The sequence below is a fragment of the Henckelia pumila genome, chromosome 1, assembly GCF_033568475.1.
Source record: "Henckelia pumila isolate YLH828 chromosome 1, ASM3356847v2, whole genome shotgun sequence".
Taxonomy (NCBI): domain Eukaryota; kingdom Viridiplantae; phylum Streptophyta; class Magnoliopsida; order Lamiales; family Gesneriaceae; genus Henckelia; species Henckelia pumila.
In genome coordinates, this window is record NC_133120.1 from 51,597,939 (window position 1) to 51,610,791 (window position 12,853).

At 42.6% G+C, this 12,853-nt stretch overlaps 1 protein-coding gene across 1 annotated transcript; it reads right to left on the reverse strand.

Moving 5' to 3' along the window:
- Positions 1-1,559: 1,559 nt before the first annotated feature.
- Positions 1,560-3,029, reverse strand: LOC140862504 (uncharacterized). The gene is made up of 2 exons (XM_073265535.1): positions 2,406-3,029; positions 1,560-2,129 (listed from the first exon to the last, which is right to left on the reverse strand). Exons 1-2 carry the CDS (start codon positions 3,027-3,029, stop codon positions 1,560-1,562), a joined length of 1,194 nt encoding a protein of 397 aa, XP_073121636.1.
- Between the last annotated feature and the right edge of the window lie 9,824 nt (positions 3,030-12,853).

Below are 12,853 nucleotides of genomic sequence, written 5' to 3' on the forward strand. Positions count from 1 at the left end.
ATTCCCCACTGATCGAAAGGACACGCTGCCACGATTCCTTTCATTAACGCTGCTGGCTGATGCTGAAGTCTGCTATGTCGCTGACAACTGTCACAAGAAGTCACCAAAGCTATGACACCTTTCAAAATAGTAGGCCAAAAATATCCCGCTAAGAGAACCTTACGGGCTAGAGAATAAGACCCCAAGTGATTTCCACAACACCCCTCGTATATCTTCTTCAAGACATAATGAGCTTCCTTAGGGCCTAAACACTTGAGAAGAGGTCCAGAAAATGACCTCTTATAAAGAACTCCCTCCACCATCACAAAGCGGAGACTCCTCTGCTTCAACCGATATGCCTTCTTTGGTTCCTTGGGTAATTCGCCCTTCTCCATGTACTCCAAGAGCTCTCTTCTCCAGTCACTCTCTTCCTGAGCTAATGGTGTGAGCTCAGTAGAAGGTGTTAATTCCACTTGCACGACTACCTCTCTATTCTTCCAGTTATGAAGTGAGCTAGCCATCTTGGCAAGATAATCTTCTTTTTCATTGCTCTCCCTCGGAATTTGTTCAAACATTACCTCATCAAAGAGACCCCGAGCTTCCTCTATCGCCCTCATGTATTCCTTTAACTTCTCATTTTTGACTTCATACGTTCCATTCACCTGCTGAGCTACTAACTGTGAATCAGAGTAGAGATGCACCCGAGCTACCCCATCTTGCTTAGCTGCTCGGAGGCCGATTAGCACAGCCTCATACTCTGCCTCATTATTAGAAGCTCGAAAATCCAACCTAACGGCCAACCTGATCTCATCTCCACGAGGGGAGATCAAAAACACCCCCATTCCACATCCTTCATTATTAGAAGAGCCATCAACATATACTTTCCACAAATCCTCTGCTCCCACATGTCTCGTTTCGGCCAGGAAATCGGCCAATGCCCGAGCCTTAATGGCTGACCTTGGTTCATACTGGATGTCATACTCACTGAGCTTCGTAGTCCATTTCACCAATCTTCCCGAAATATCAACTCAAGTCAATATCCTCCCAATGGGGCAGTTGGTCAGCACCACAATAGGATGTGATAGAAAGTAAGGTCTGAGCTTCCTTGCTGTCATAACCAAGGCCAACGCTAGCTTTTTCACCTCCGAATACCGGAGTTCTGCACCCTTAAGGGAATGTGAGAAGAAGTAGATAGGGTGTTGAGCTGCTCCCTCCTGCCTAATAAATATTGAGCTGACTGCCCCTTCCATAGCTGATAAATAGATGTACAATGGTTCCCCAGGAGTTTCCTTAGCCAACACAGGGAGTTCAGCTAAATAGCTTTTTAGGTCATCAAATGTCTTCCCGCATTCAGCATCCCACTCAAACTTCTTAACTCTCCGAAGAACCCGGAAGAAAGGTAAACTTCTATGAGCTGATCGGGATATGAACCGAGATAGAGCCACTATCCTTCCTGCCAACCTTTGAACTTCCTGCAGATTTCTAGGATGAGTCATGGATCGGATAGCTTGCACTTTCTCCGGGTTAGCCTCAATTCCCCTTTCAGTAACCATGTATCCCAAAAACTTGCCTCCTCTTACTCAAAACACACATTTCTCAGGATTGAGCTTTATTCCGTAAGACCTGAGTGTGGCAAAGGTCTCCTTCAAGTCAGTAATCAAACCCTCATCATCTTTAGACTTTACCAGGATATCATCCACATAAACTTCCACATTTCTCCCTACCTGGGAAGCGAACACTCTGTCCATGAGTCTCTGATAAGTAGCCCCTGCATTCTTTAAACCAAAAGGTATCACTCTGTAACAAAAAGTTCCATGAGAGGTGGTGAAACTTACTTTATCTTGATCTTCCTCAGCCAAAGGAATTTGGTGGTACCCTTGATATGCATCCATGAAACACAAATATTGATGACCTGCTGTAGAGTCAACCAACTGATCAATTCGAGGCAGAGGATAGCAATCTTTTGGGCACGCCTTATTTAAGTCTCGGAAATCAACACACATCTTCCACTTGCCTGAACTCTTAGGGACAAGGACCACATTCGACAACCAAATAGGGAACTGCACTTCCCTAATGTGACCTGCCCTAAGGAGCTCATCAACCTCCTTCTTAATAACTTTATCCTTTTCAGGTCCAAAGTGTCTCTTCTTCTACTTTATCGGCCTTGCTCCCGCAAAAATGTTGAGTAGATGAACCATGATTTCTGCACTAACCCCTGTGAGCTCCGATATAGACCAAGCAAAAACGTCTTTGTTCTTCTTCAAGCAAACAACCAAGCTTTGCCTCACTGACGGGCTGAGGTCAGCAGCTAATTTAACGATCTGAGCTCCCGGGCTTAACTCTACCTTCTCATGACCTTCTTCAGACACCAGAAGCACTTTCTATCCAAACACCCTCGGTGTCCGACCTACTGAGACCATTCCTACCTCCCTACGCTTCTTCTTTGCATCAATCTTTACCTTATTCACATAGCACAACTGAGCTGCCTTTTGATCACCCCGAACGACCCCCACTTCTCTTCCACTTGGGAACTTCAACTTCTGATGATAGGTAGATGCCACAGCTCGGAAATAACTCAGGGTAGGGCGCCCCAATATTTCATTGAAAGAGGATGGTGCATCCACCACCATAAAGCAGGCCATTTTGGTTACCCTATGCTCTCCATTTCCAAGAGATAACGGGAGCACTATTTGTCCCAACGGTTGCAAAGCATGACCTGTGAACCCATACAACTCCGTGGTGATTGGGTCCAACTCAAATCCTTCCAATTTCATTTGGTCAAGGGTTTCTTTGAAGATAATGTTCACTGAGCTACCAGTATCAACAAAGATGCGAGCCACATCATAATTGGCTATGGTCAAGGTGACCAATAAGGGATCATTATGAGGAACCACCACATCCTTTAAATCTTCCCTTCCAAAACTGATGTTTGGATCAGTAGGACAGCTGAGTTGAGAATTTACCTCCAAATTTTCTAATATGCGCCCGTGAGCTTTGCGAGCCCTTCCTGAATCTCCATCTGTAGTGCCTCCTGAAATCATATTGATCATGCCCCTATGAGGTGATTTGCAATTTGCTCAACTCTGTCTTCCTGACCATTTTGCGGAGCTCTTCTCTGATGATCAGGTTGATTTCCCCTCACTTCATTTTCCTGATTCCTCCATTGAGGAGCTCGGCCTTGGCGAGGAGGATTTGCCCTTCGAGTCAGCTCAGCTCTGATTCGAGGGTCATCATACATGAACCTTTGAACCTCCTCACCTAGCCTCTGACAATCATTGGTGATATGCCCATACTCCTGATGAAAATCGCAAAACTTGTCAGATGGCGGTAACCACGGGCCTTTCTCTGCATTACGGGGCCTCACAAGTTCTCGCCTATCCTCATATACTTGCATTGCCTTCTCCAGGCTTACTGAGAGTGGTACATAGGGGTAGGGTCCTTTGACCCTGTTCATCTCTTCTGCAACCCTCTTCCTTCCTCCTTCTATCTTCCCCTCTGCCTTTGCTCCCACCTTGGCACTGGGCTTGCTCCCAAACGTTCCTTCCTATCTCCTCTGCCTCTGTGCATCCTCCAAATTCACGTACTTCTCAGCTCGACTAAGGAGCTCATCATAAGTCAAAGGAGGCTTCTTGATCAAGGATCTGAAAAACTCTCCTCCTCTCAACCCTTGAGTGAAAGAGTTAACCAAAGTGTCAGCAGTGGCAGTGGGCACTTCCAGAGCTGCTGTATTGAAGCGTTGAACATACTCCCGCAACGGTTCCACCTCAGATTGCTTCATATTGAACAAACTGAGGGAAGTCTTCAAATATCTCTTGTTACTCGCATATTGGTGTAGAAAAGCTGAGCTGAAGTCATTGAAACTTCGAATGCTACCAGGCTGTAAAATGTTGAACCATTGCTAAGCTGATCTCACCAGAGTAGTGAGGAAGACCCGGTATTTAATTGCATCTGAATATCTATGCAACAGGGCTGCATTTTCAAATCTCCCCAAATGCTCCTCCGGATCTGAGCTCCTGTCATACTCCCCTAAAGTAGGCTGCTTAAAATTTGCAGGGAGTTCTTCATCTAGAATAGCCCGAGCAAATGGGCTTTCCCTCTGTATAGGCCCAGGCCGACCTCCGACTTGCCGACCCAGTCTCCTGATCTCTTCCCACATTGCATCCATTGGGTTTGGCTGACCTACGGGTGGAGGTGGATTCTGACCCATGGCCCCTTGCACCGTTTGAGTGATGAACTGACTGAGCTGATCCACAGTCATGTCCGCCACATTCCCTCTTCCCCTTCCTCTTCCTCTTCCTGCCATATCTACGCCTTAGCTTGAAATTCCCACAGACGGCGCCAATTGATGTACCTCAATAAAGTGATCTTCTTGGATGAGCTAATTAGCCGTGCTAACAAAACTCCTCCAATAAGTGATGACCTGTTGCTGACCTGGTATTTATAAGAGAGAGCTCCGGATTTAGCGCCTACCTTCCTTATCAAGAATCCGCGAATCCCGGGATCACAATCCCGAATATTTAGGCTGAGATCTCGCCCAAATCTTTTCTGACAAAGGAAATAACAATACACTTAATCTGAGCTGAACTGTCATCATGAGGACGCTATACTGCTGCTCTCCCTGGGGTCATATGGAAAAGGGATGAGTGAGTTATTGCTGAACCCCTGAACTCAACCTAAACACTGATCCTAACATCATAGCTAGCTCATCAAGGTTGTCCAACCCCTCTACTAAGCTAACTCCCTACTGACATCGGGGCTGAGATGAGCTCCCGAGCTAGAGGTGACGGTGGAGGAGCTTGGCTGAGCTCCCAAGCTCCCAAGCTGAGCTCCCGACCCGAGCTGGAGGTGATGGTGGAGGAGCTTGGCTGAGCTCCCGAGCTCCCGAGCTGAGCTCCCGACCCGAACTGGAGGTGATGGTGGAGGAGGTTGGTTGAGCTCCCGAGCTGAACTCCCGACCCGAGCTGGAGGTGATGGTGGAGGAGCTTGGCTGAGCTCCCGAGCTCTCGAGCTGAACTCCCGACCCGAACTGGAGGTGATGGTGGAGGAGCTTGGTTGAGCTCCCGAGTTGAGCTCCAGACCCGAGCTGGAGGTGATGGTGGAGGAGCTTGGCTGAGCTCCCGACCCAAGCTGGAGGTGATGGTTGAGGAGCTTGGTTGAGCTCATGAGATGAGCTCCTGAACCAGTTTTGGTTGATTAGGGATGTTTCTTTTATATTAGGGTCATCCATGAGCAATTGATGTACCTCAATAAAGTGATCTCCTTGGATGAGCTAATTAGCCGTGCTAACAAAACTCCTCCAATAAGTGATGACCTGTTGCTAACCTGAAACCAAGAACAAGAGTGTTAAAGGGGGCCGGAGGGTGTTCCGCTTATCCTCTCCGACGCTCAAGTTAGATGCTAGGATATTGAAATATAGAGAGTGGTGTGTGCGCACAAGTAAAGATTAGGATTCAAATAATGAAAGTGAACCTGGTATTTATAGGAGAGAGCTCCGGATTTAGCGCCTACCTTCCTTATCAAAAATCCGCGAATTCCGGGATCATAATCCCGAATATTTAGGCTGAGATCTCGCCCGAATCTTGTCTGACAAAGGAAATAACAATACACTTAATCTGAGCTGAACTGTCATCATGAGGACGCTATACTGCTGCTCTCCATAGGGTCATATGGAAAAGGGATGAGTGAGTTATTGCTGAACCCCTGAACTCAACCTGAACACTGATCCTAAAATCTTACCTAGCTCATCAAGGTTGTAAGGCCCGGGATTAATTAGAAATTAATCCAAATTTATTTAATTTTAATCCGAGTATATTTAATTTGGGAATATTTAGAGTTTTGATTTAAATTCTAATATTCTTAAATTATTTAGGATTGAAATTGAATTAAAATAAGGGTCGAGGACCAAATTGCAATTATTGAAAAATCTAGGGACTAAATTGCAATTTCTATTGAAAGTTATCAGATTTGTTTTGTTGATTCAGCATGTACACGTGCATGATATTGAGAATTCAAAAGTTTTTGAAGCAGAGCACGTCTTTCTTCCTCTTTTCTTTAGAAAGTTTGATTTTCGAATTGCCATAACTTTTGTTCCAGTTGTCCGATTTCGATTCCGAAAAGTGTTCTGGAATCCTTAAGACGAGGGCTTTGATCTAGTGTAAGTTTTATGTTATGTTTTATGGATTTCGAAATTGATATGTGGCAAAGATCAGATTCTAAAATTTTGGAATTGTGTTTGGTGTTCTATCGTTTGAATATGCAACACCGGAATTGATGAGCTTATGTTATTGTGTCCAAATATGATCTCCAGCTTATGATTGTAGATTATAGCTATTTCAATGAAGATTTGAATGAGTTATATCAGCTGGTTTGTGAAATATATCTATAAGTTTGAATGATATTGAAAAGAGAAATGATTTCGAAGTAGGGATTACGTCGGTTACCGATTTGGAATCGCTACGTCGTTTAATCGAGTTTTGGAACTGTTTTGATAGCCGAATTCTGAGTTGAAGTTGTTATTAAGATGTTATCAATGTTATAGTATTTTTATTGTTCAGTTTCAGTCAAGTTTGGAAGGCCAACAACACGAGACGCCGACTTTGAACGAACGAAGAAAGAGTTGAGATTTGAAGAGTTCAGAACCGAGATAAACGAAGGTATAATGACGACATCGCGAAGTAGGGACTTTGAAACTCAAAAACAATTATCTTTGAGTTGGCCCGCAAAAATCACATACTTGTTTATGTTTTGATTTGATTGTGGTGTTGTCGATCCATTTCAGGTAGTGGATCTTTAAATTTGAGTTGATATGATGTTATATCGAATTGATTCTAAGCCAAGGTTGCGGTTAACCTTATTTGCAAGTCGTTTACGAACTCGTTAGATGGATATCCATGTCAAGATCAGTTATGAATCTTGATGGCTTCGAAGTTATATGAATCAATTCGTATTTAAAGCGTTTGAGTACTCTATTTGTTGAGTCGAGTTTGAAATAGAGTTAATATGATTTATTTAACGCTTTCGTTATGTTGGTTATACTGAGAATTATATCTCACCGGAGTTTATCCGGCTGTTGTCTTGTTTTGTATGTGTGCATGACAACAGAGAGGGCAGGAGCTGATCATCGACGTCATTGACAGCTGGGAGAGAGTCTAGCACGTGAGGGCTCGGGTTGTAGATGATGTTTTGAATGTTAGAAGCATGGAACCTTAGATCTTGTGGGTTTTGGAATACATGTATGAAACTTGAGATAGATTATGTCTTTTATCATTTCTTTAGCGACTTGTGCGATGTAATAAATACATGTATAAATGCTTGAGACCTTGTTTATATTAATATGCATGATTTGGATCTTTTATATCATGTTTTAGACTTGAGTTTGATGAATTGGAAGGAGTTGAAGGGATCAAATTTGCGGACAAAGAACAAGGCAAGTTTCTGCTCCAGGAGGCGCCCCCGCGGTAATTTTTGACGGCTCGCGCGCAGCCTGGAGATTAGCCTCCTGTTTTGGAAAAAAACAGGGGCGCCCCCGCGGTAGTTTTTGGCGGCGGGGGCGCACCCCTTTTTGAAAAAAAAAAAAAAAAATTTTTTTTTAGATCCTTTCTTTCCTTATTAGTTTAATGATGCTTATTCATTAAATGCCCTTAAGATTTGAGATTAGCAACCTGAGGCCCCACAACAGGTGGTATCAGAGCGTTAAGTTTCTCGGACTAAGAATAGATGAGCGGGGTAGATCGAGTCTTTTACTCTGATTTAAGTATTCTTGAAGCATGTTTATTATCTGACTTGATTTACAGCTTTAAGAATTGCATGCTATCCGTTATCTGATATTATTGGAAGCATGTAATAATACGACTGAATCAGATTCGATCTTTTGAGAAGGCATTGAGGAACTGAAACAGAAATGTGTTATGATATGATGAACTGTACACTAATCTGTTTGATTATCAGATATGCCTCCCCGACCAGCACCGAGAGTTAGGCAGACATTGGCTACGAATCAGCCTGAACAGACAAATGCTGCACAGGTCCCAGTGACAGTGTCTGAACATGGACAGGGTAGTACGTCTACTGATGAGTTCAGTGATGCTAATCCGATGGAGAAACTTTTGAAACGATTCCAGTCATTCAAACCACCAAAGTTGCAAGGAACAGAGAATGCTATAGAGTGTGAGAACTGGCTGGAAGATATTGAGCAGTTATTTGAGTCCATTGATTATACAGATGATCGTCGTGTGAGACTGATAATTCATCAACTGCATGGCCTTGCCAAGAGTTGGTGGATAGCGACGAAGAGAGCACTGGAAAACCAAGGTACTGTTATTACCTGGTCTGTATTTCGAACTGCTTTCTATCAGCGTTTTTTTCCTGTGTCTTATCGCAAGGACAAAGGAGAAGAATTTGCAAGTTTGCAACAGGGACAGTTGAATATTGAAGAATATGTCGCTAAATTCACTAGCCTGTTGAAGTTTGCACCACATATCGCTGTTAGTGACGAAGCTCAAGCCGATCAATTTATCAATGGCTTGAATCCTGATGTGTTTACACTGGTGAATTCGGGAAGACCGAATACCTTTGCTGATGCTCTGAATCGAGCAAAGGGTGCAGAAGCAGGGATACTAAAACAACGAGGAGCACAGTTTGTGCCACAGCCAGTGAGACAACCACAAGTACAGCCACAGATTCCACAGCCACCTCGATTTGAAGCTGGAGGTAGCAGCAGTGGAAAGAAAAATTTCTTCAAGGGTAAGAGCAAACAGTTCAAGAGATCAGGTGGTGGTAGCTCTTCTAGTTCTAGTGGATCCCGACAGTCTAGAGCTGGACAGAAGTCTGATGTATATTGCACCAAATGTGGAGGTCGCCATACTAATGAACAATGCCGAGGTGTGTTTGGAAGCTGCCACATTTGCAACAAGATGGGACACTTTGCAAGAGTGTGTCCACAACGAGGATCTGAAGGTGCACAGGTTGCAGGAGCATCGAGACCGGTGGGTCAATCTACATCTTCAGTTCACTCTTTTCAACCACAGCCTGCCGCACCGAGTAGAGGAGGAGGTCAGACGGTGAATCAACCTCCAAGGCAACAAGAAAGGGTGTTTGCATTGACTGAGGAGCAAGCACAAGCGGCACCAGATGATGTGATTGCAGGTAACTGTTCTCTTTATGGTTATCCTGCTTATGTCTTATTTGATACTGGTGCGTCGCATACTTTTATGTCTGAGCAGTTTGTTGCATTGCATTCATTACCTGTTGAGCCCTTAGCTACTGTTGTATCTATTTCATCACCTCTGGGTCGAGGTATTGTATCAGTGAAGTCTGTACGAAATTGTATATTACAGTGTGAGGGGCATGAGATTGAGCTAGATTGTATTGTACTCGGTTTGTCTGATTTTGATTGCATAATCGGTATTGATATGCTAACCAAGTACAGAGCTACAGTAGACTGTTTTCAGAAGATTGTGAAGTTCAGACCTGATATGACTGATGAATGGAAATTTTATGGTAAGGGATCACGAGCTAGAATTCCTTTGATATCTATTCTTTCTATGACTGACTTGTTACAGAAAAGGGCAGAAGGATTCCTTATTTATGCAGTCGATATACTGAAGACTAGTCCGAAATTGACTGATATACCGGTGGTGAGCGAGTTTGCAGATGTATTCCCTGATGAGATTCCAGGATTGCCACCATACAGAGAGGTAGATTTCAGTATTGAATTGATGCCAGGTACACAACCGATATCAAAAACACCGTACCGAATGGCACCGATTGAATTGAAAGAATTGAAAGACCAACTTGAATATTTGTTGGCCAAGGGTTATATCAGACCGAGCGTCTCTCCTTGGGGTGCTCCGGTATTGTTTGCTAGAAAGAAGGACGGATCGATGAGACTATGTATTGACTACCGGCAATTGAACAAAGCAACGGTAAAGAATCGCTATCCTTTACCTCGTATCGATGATTTATTTGATCAATTGCAGGGATCGTCAGCATATTCGAAGATTGATTTGCGATCTGGATATCATCAACTGAGGGTTAGAGACGAAGATATTCCTAAGACTGCATTTAGAACCAGGTATGGCCATTATGAATTCATAGTCATGCCTTTTGGTCTAACGAATGCACCAGCAGTTTTTATGGGATTGATGAATAGGGTATTTCAAAGATATCTAGATGATTTCGTGATCATATTTATCGATGATATCTAGATTTATTCTAAGAATATGTGTGAACATGCTGATCATCTCCGAATTGTATTGAGAACGTTACGGGAAGAAACATTATATGCCAAGTTATCCAAATGTGAGTTTTGGTTGCAGCGAGTCGTGTTTCTTGGCCATATAATTTCAGGAGATGGTATATCAGTGGATCCAAGCAAAGTAGAAGCTGTGATCAGTTGGCAAAGACCGACGTCTGTGCCAGAAATTCGAAGTTTTATGGGCTTAGCTGGTTATTATCGTCGATTCATTCGAGATTTTTCATCTATAGCGAAGCCTATTACACAGCTTACACAGAAGAATGCACCATTTGTTTGGTCTGAGGCATGTGAAAGGAGTTTTGTTGAACTGAAAAAGAGATTGACTACTGCGCCTGTGTTGACAATCCCTAAAGGTACTGGTGATTTTATTGTTTATTGTGATGCTTCTCACCAGGGTTTGGGATGTATTTTAATGCAGAAAGGACATGTTGTTTCTTATGCTTCTCGACAACTGAAACCACATGAGGTTAGGTATCCGATTCATGATCTTGAATTGGCTGCTATCGTTTTTGCATTGAAGATCTGGAGACATTATTTATACGGCGAGAAGTTTGAAATCTTTTCTGATCATAAAAGTCTGAAGTATCTATTCTCACAATCTGAATTGAACATGAGACAACGACGATGGCTTGATTTATTGAAGGATTTTGATTGTGAAATCAAATATTATCCGGGAAAATCTAACGCAGCAGCAGATGCCCTGAGTAGAAAAGTATGTGCTCTATCTTTATCTACTATAGGTGTATCTAATTTGATTTAGAATTGTTGTGTTTCTAGATATGTATTTGAGACAGATAGAAGGCCTATGAGAGTTTATGCAATCAGTGCTGAGCCAGAGTTGTTGATTCGTATCAAAGAAGCATAGAAAGCTGATCAGAATGTACAGAAATCAATTGAAATGATCAGATCAGGACATCAGTCTGAGTACAAGCTTAGTGACAATGATATCTTGTATGTGAATAACCGAATAGTTGTTCCCAATATTGCAGACTTGAGACAGAATATTCTAAAAGAAGCCCATTGTAGTCGCTTTAGTGTTCACCCTGGAGGCAGAAAGATGTACAACGACTTGAAGAGTCGGTACTGGTGGAAACAAATGAAGTCTGATGTGACTGAATTTGTATCCAAATGTTTGAATTGCCAACAGGTGAAGGCTGAAAGAAAGAAACCGGGTGGCTTATTACAGAGTTTATCAATTCCTGAATGGAAATGGGATCACATTTCCATGGACTTTGTAACGAAGTTGCCACGATCATCTCGAGGATGCGATGCTGTTTGGGTGATCATTGACAGATTGACGAAATCTGCGTGCTTTATTCCTTATCGAATGACTTATCGTCATGATCAAATGGCGGATCTTTATATTCGAGAAGTGGTAAGACTTCATGGTGTGCCAAAGTCGATTGTATCTGACCGAGATCCGAGGTTTACTTCGCACTTTTGGCATAGCCTACAGGAAGCTCTAGGTACGCGTTTACATTTGAGTACTGCTTACCATCCTCAAACCGACGGTCAATCTGAACGAACTATTCAGACGCTTGAGGATATGCTTAGAGCTGTAGTACTTGATTTTGGTGTTACATGGCAAAATTCTATACCACTCGTGGAATTTTCTTATAACAACAGTTATCAGACGAGTATAGAGATGGCACCATTCGAAGTTTTATATGGAAAGAAGTGTCGATCACCTTTGTATTGGGATGATGTTTCTGAGGTACCTGAGTTAGGGCCAGATATGATCAGACAGATGACTGAAAAGGTGAAACTGATACAGCAGAGAATGAGAATAGCACAGCACAGACAGACCAGATATGCGAATGTACGACGACGGCCGTTATCTTTTGATCAGGGAGATAGAGTGTTTCTGAATATTTCACCGTTCAGAGGCACCGTTCGATTTGGTAAACGAGGGAAATTATCTCCGAGGTATATTGGGCCGTATGAGATTCTCGAGAAGATAGGCAATCTAGCTTATCGACTCGCTCTTCCTATGTCTTTATCTGGAATACATGATGTCTTTCATGTATCGATGTTGAGGAAGTACATATCTGATGCATCTCATGTGATTCACTCCGATGAAACTGAATTGGATGACACTCTTAGTTATTTCGAGCAACCTATTCAGATTCTTGATAGAAAGACGAAGCAACTCCGAATGAAGACCATTCCATTGGTGAAGATTCAATGGAGTAGACACGGAATTGAAGAAGAGACTTGGGAAGTCGAAGACGATATGAAGCAACGATTTCCTTATCTATTTCACTGATGTGAGTTCTTATTCAGTTATTTTTATTTTTATGAGCATGCGGACTGCATATCTATACTGTTTATGAATTCGAGGACGAACTCATGTCTTAGTGGGGGAGAAATGTAAGGCCCGGGATTAATTAGAAATTAATCCGAATTTATTTAATTTTAATCCGAGTATATTTAATTTGGGAATATTTAGAGTTTTGATTTAAATTCTAATATTCTTAAATTATTTAGGATTGAAATTGAATTAAAATAAGGGCCGAGGACCAAATTGCAATTATTGAAGAATCTAGGGACTAAATTGCAATTTCTATTGAAAGTTATCAGATTTGTTTTGTTGATTCAGCATGTACACGTGCATGATAT

What these genes read in the sequence shown, in the direction of transcription:
- LOC140862504 (XM_073265535.1), bottom strand. Translation starts at nt 3,029, where the DNA reads ATGATCAATATGATTTCAGGAGGCACTACAGATGGAGATTCAGGAAGG. An exon ending in CAAAGAAGAAGCGTAGGGAG is followed by an intron (nt 2,130 to 2,405) that starts GTAGGAATGGTC and finishes CCGATAAAGTAG; the next exon opens with AAGAAGAGACACTTTGGACC.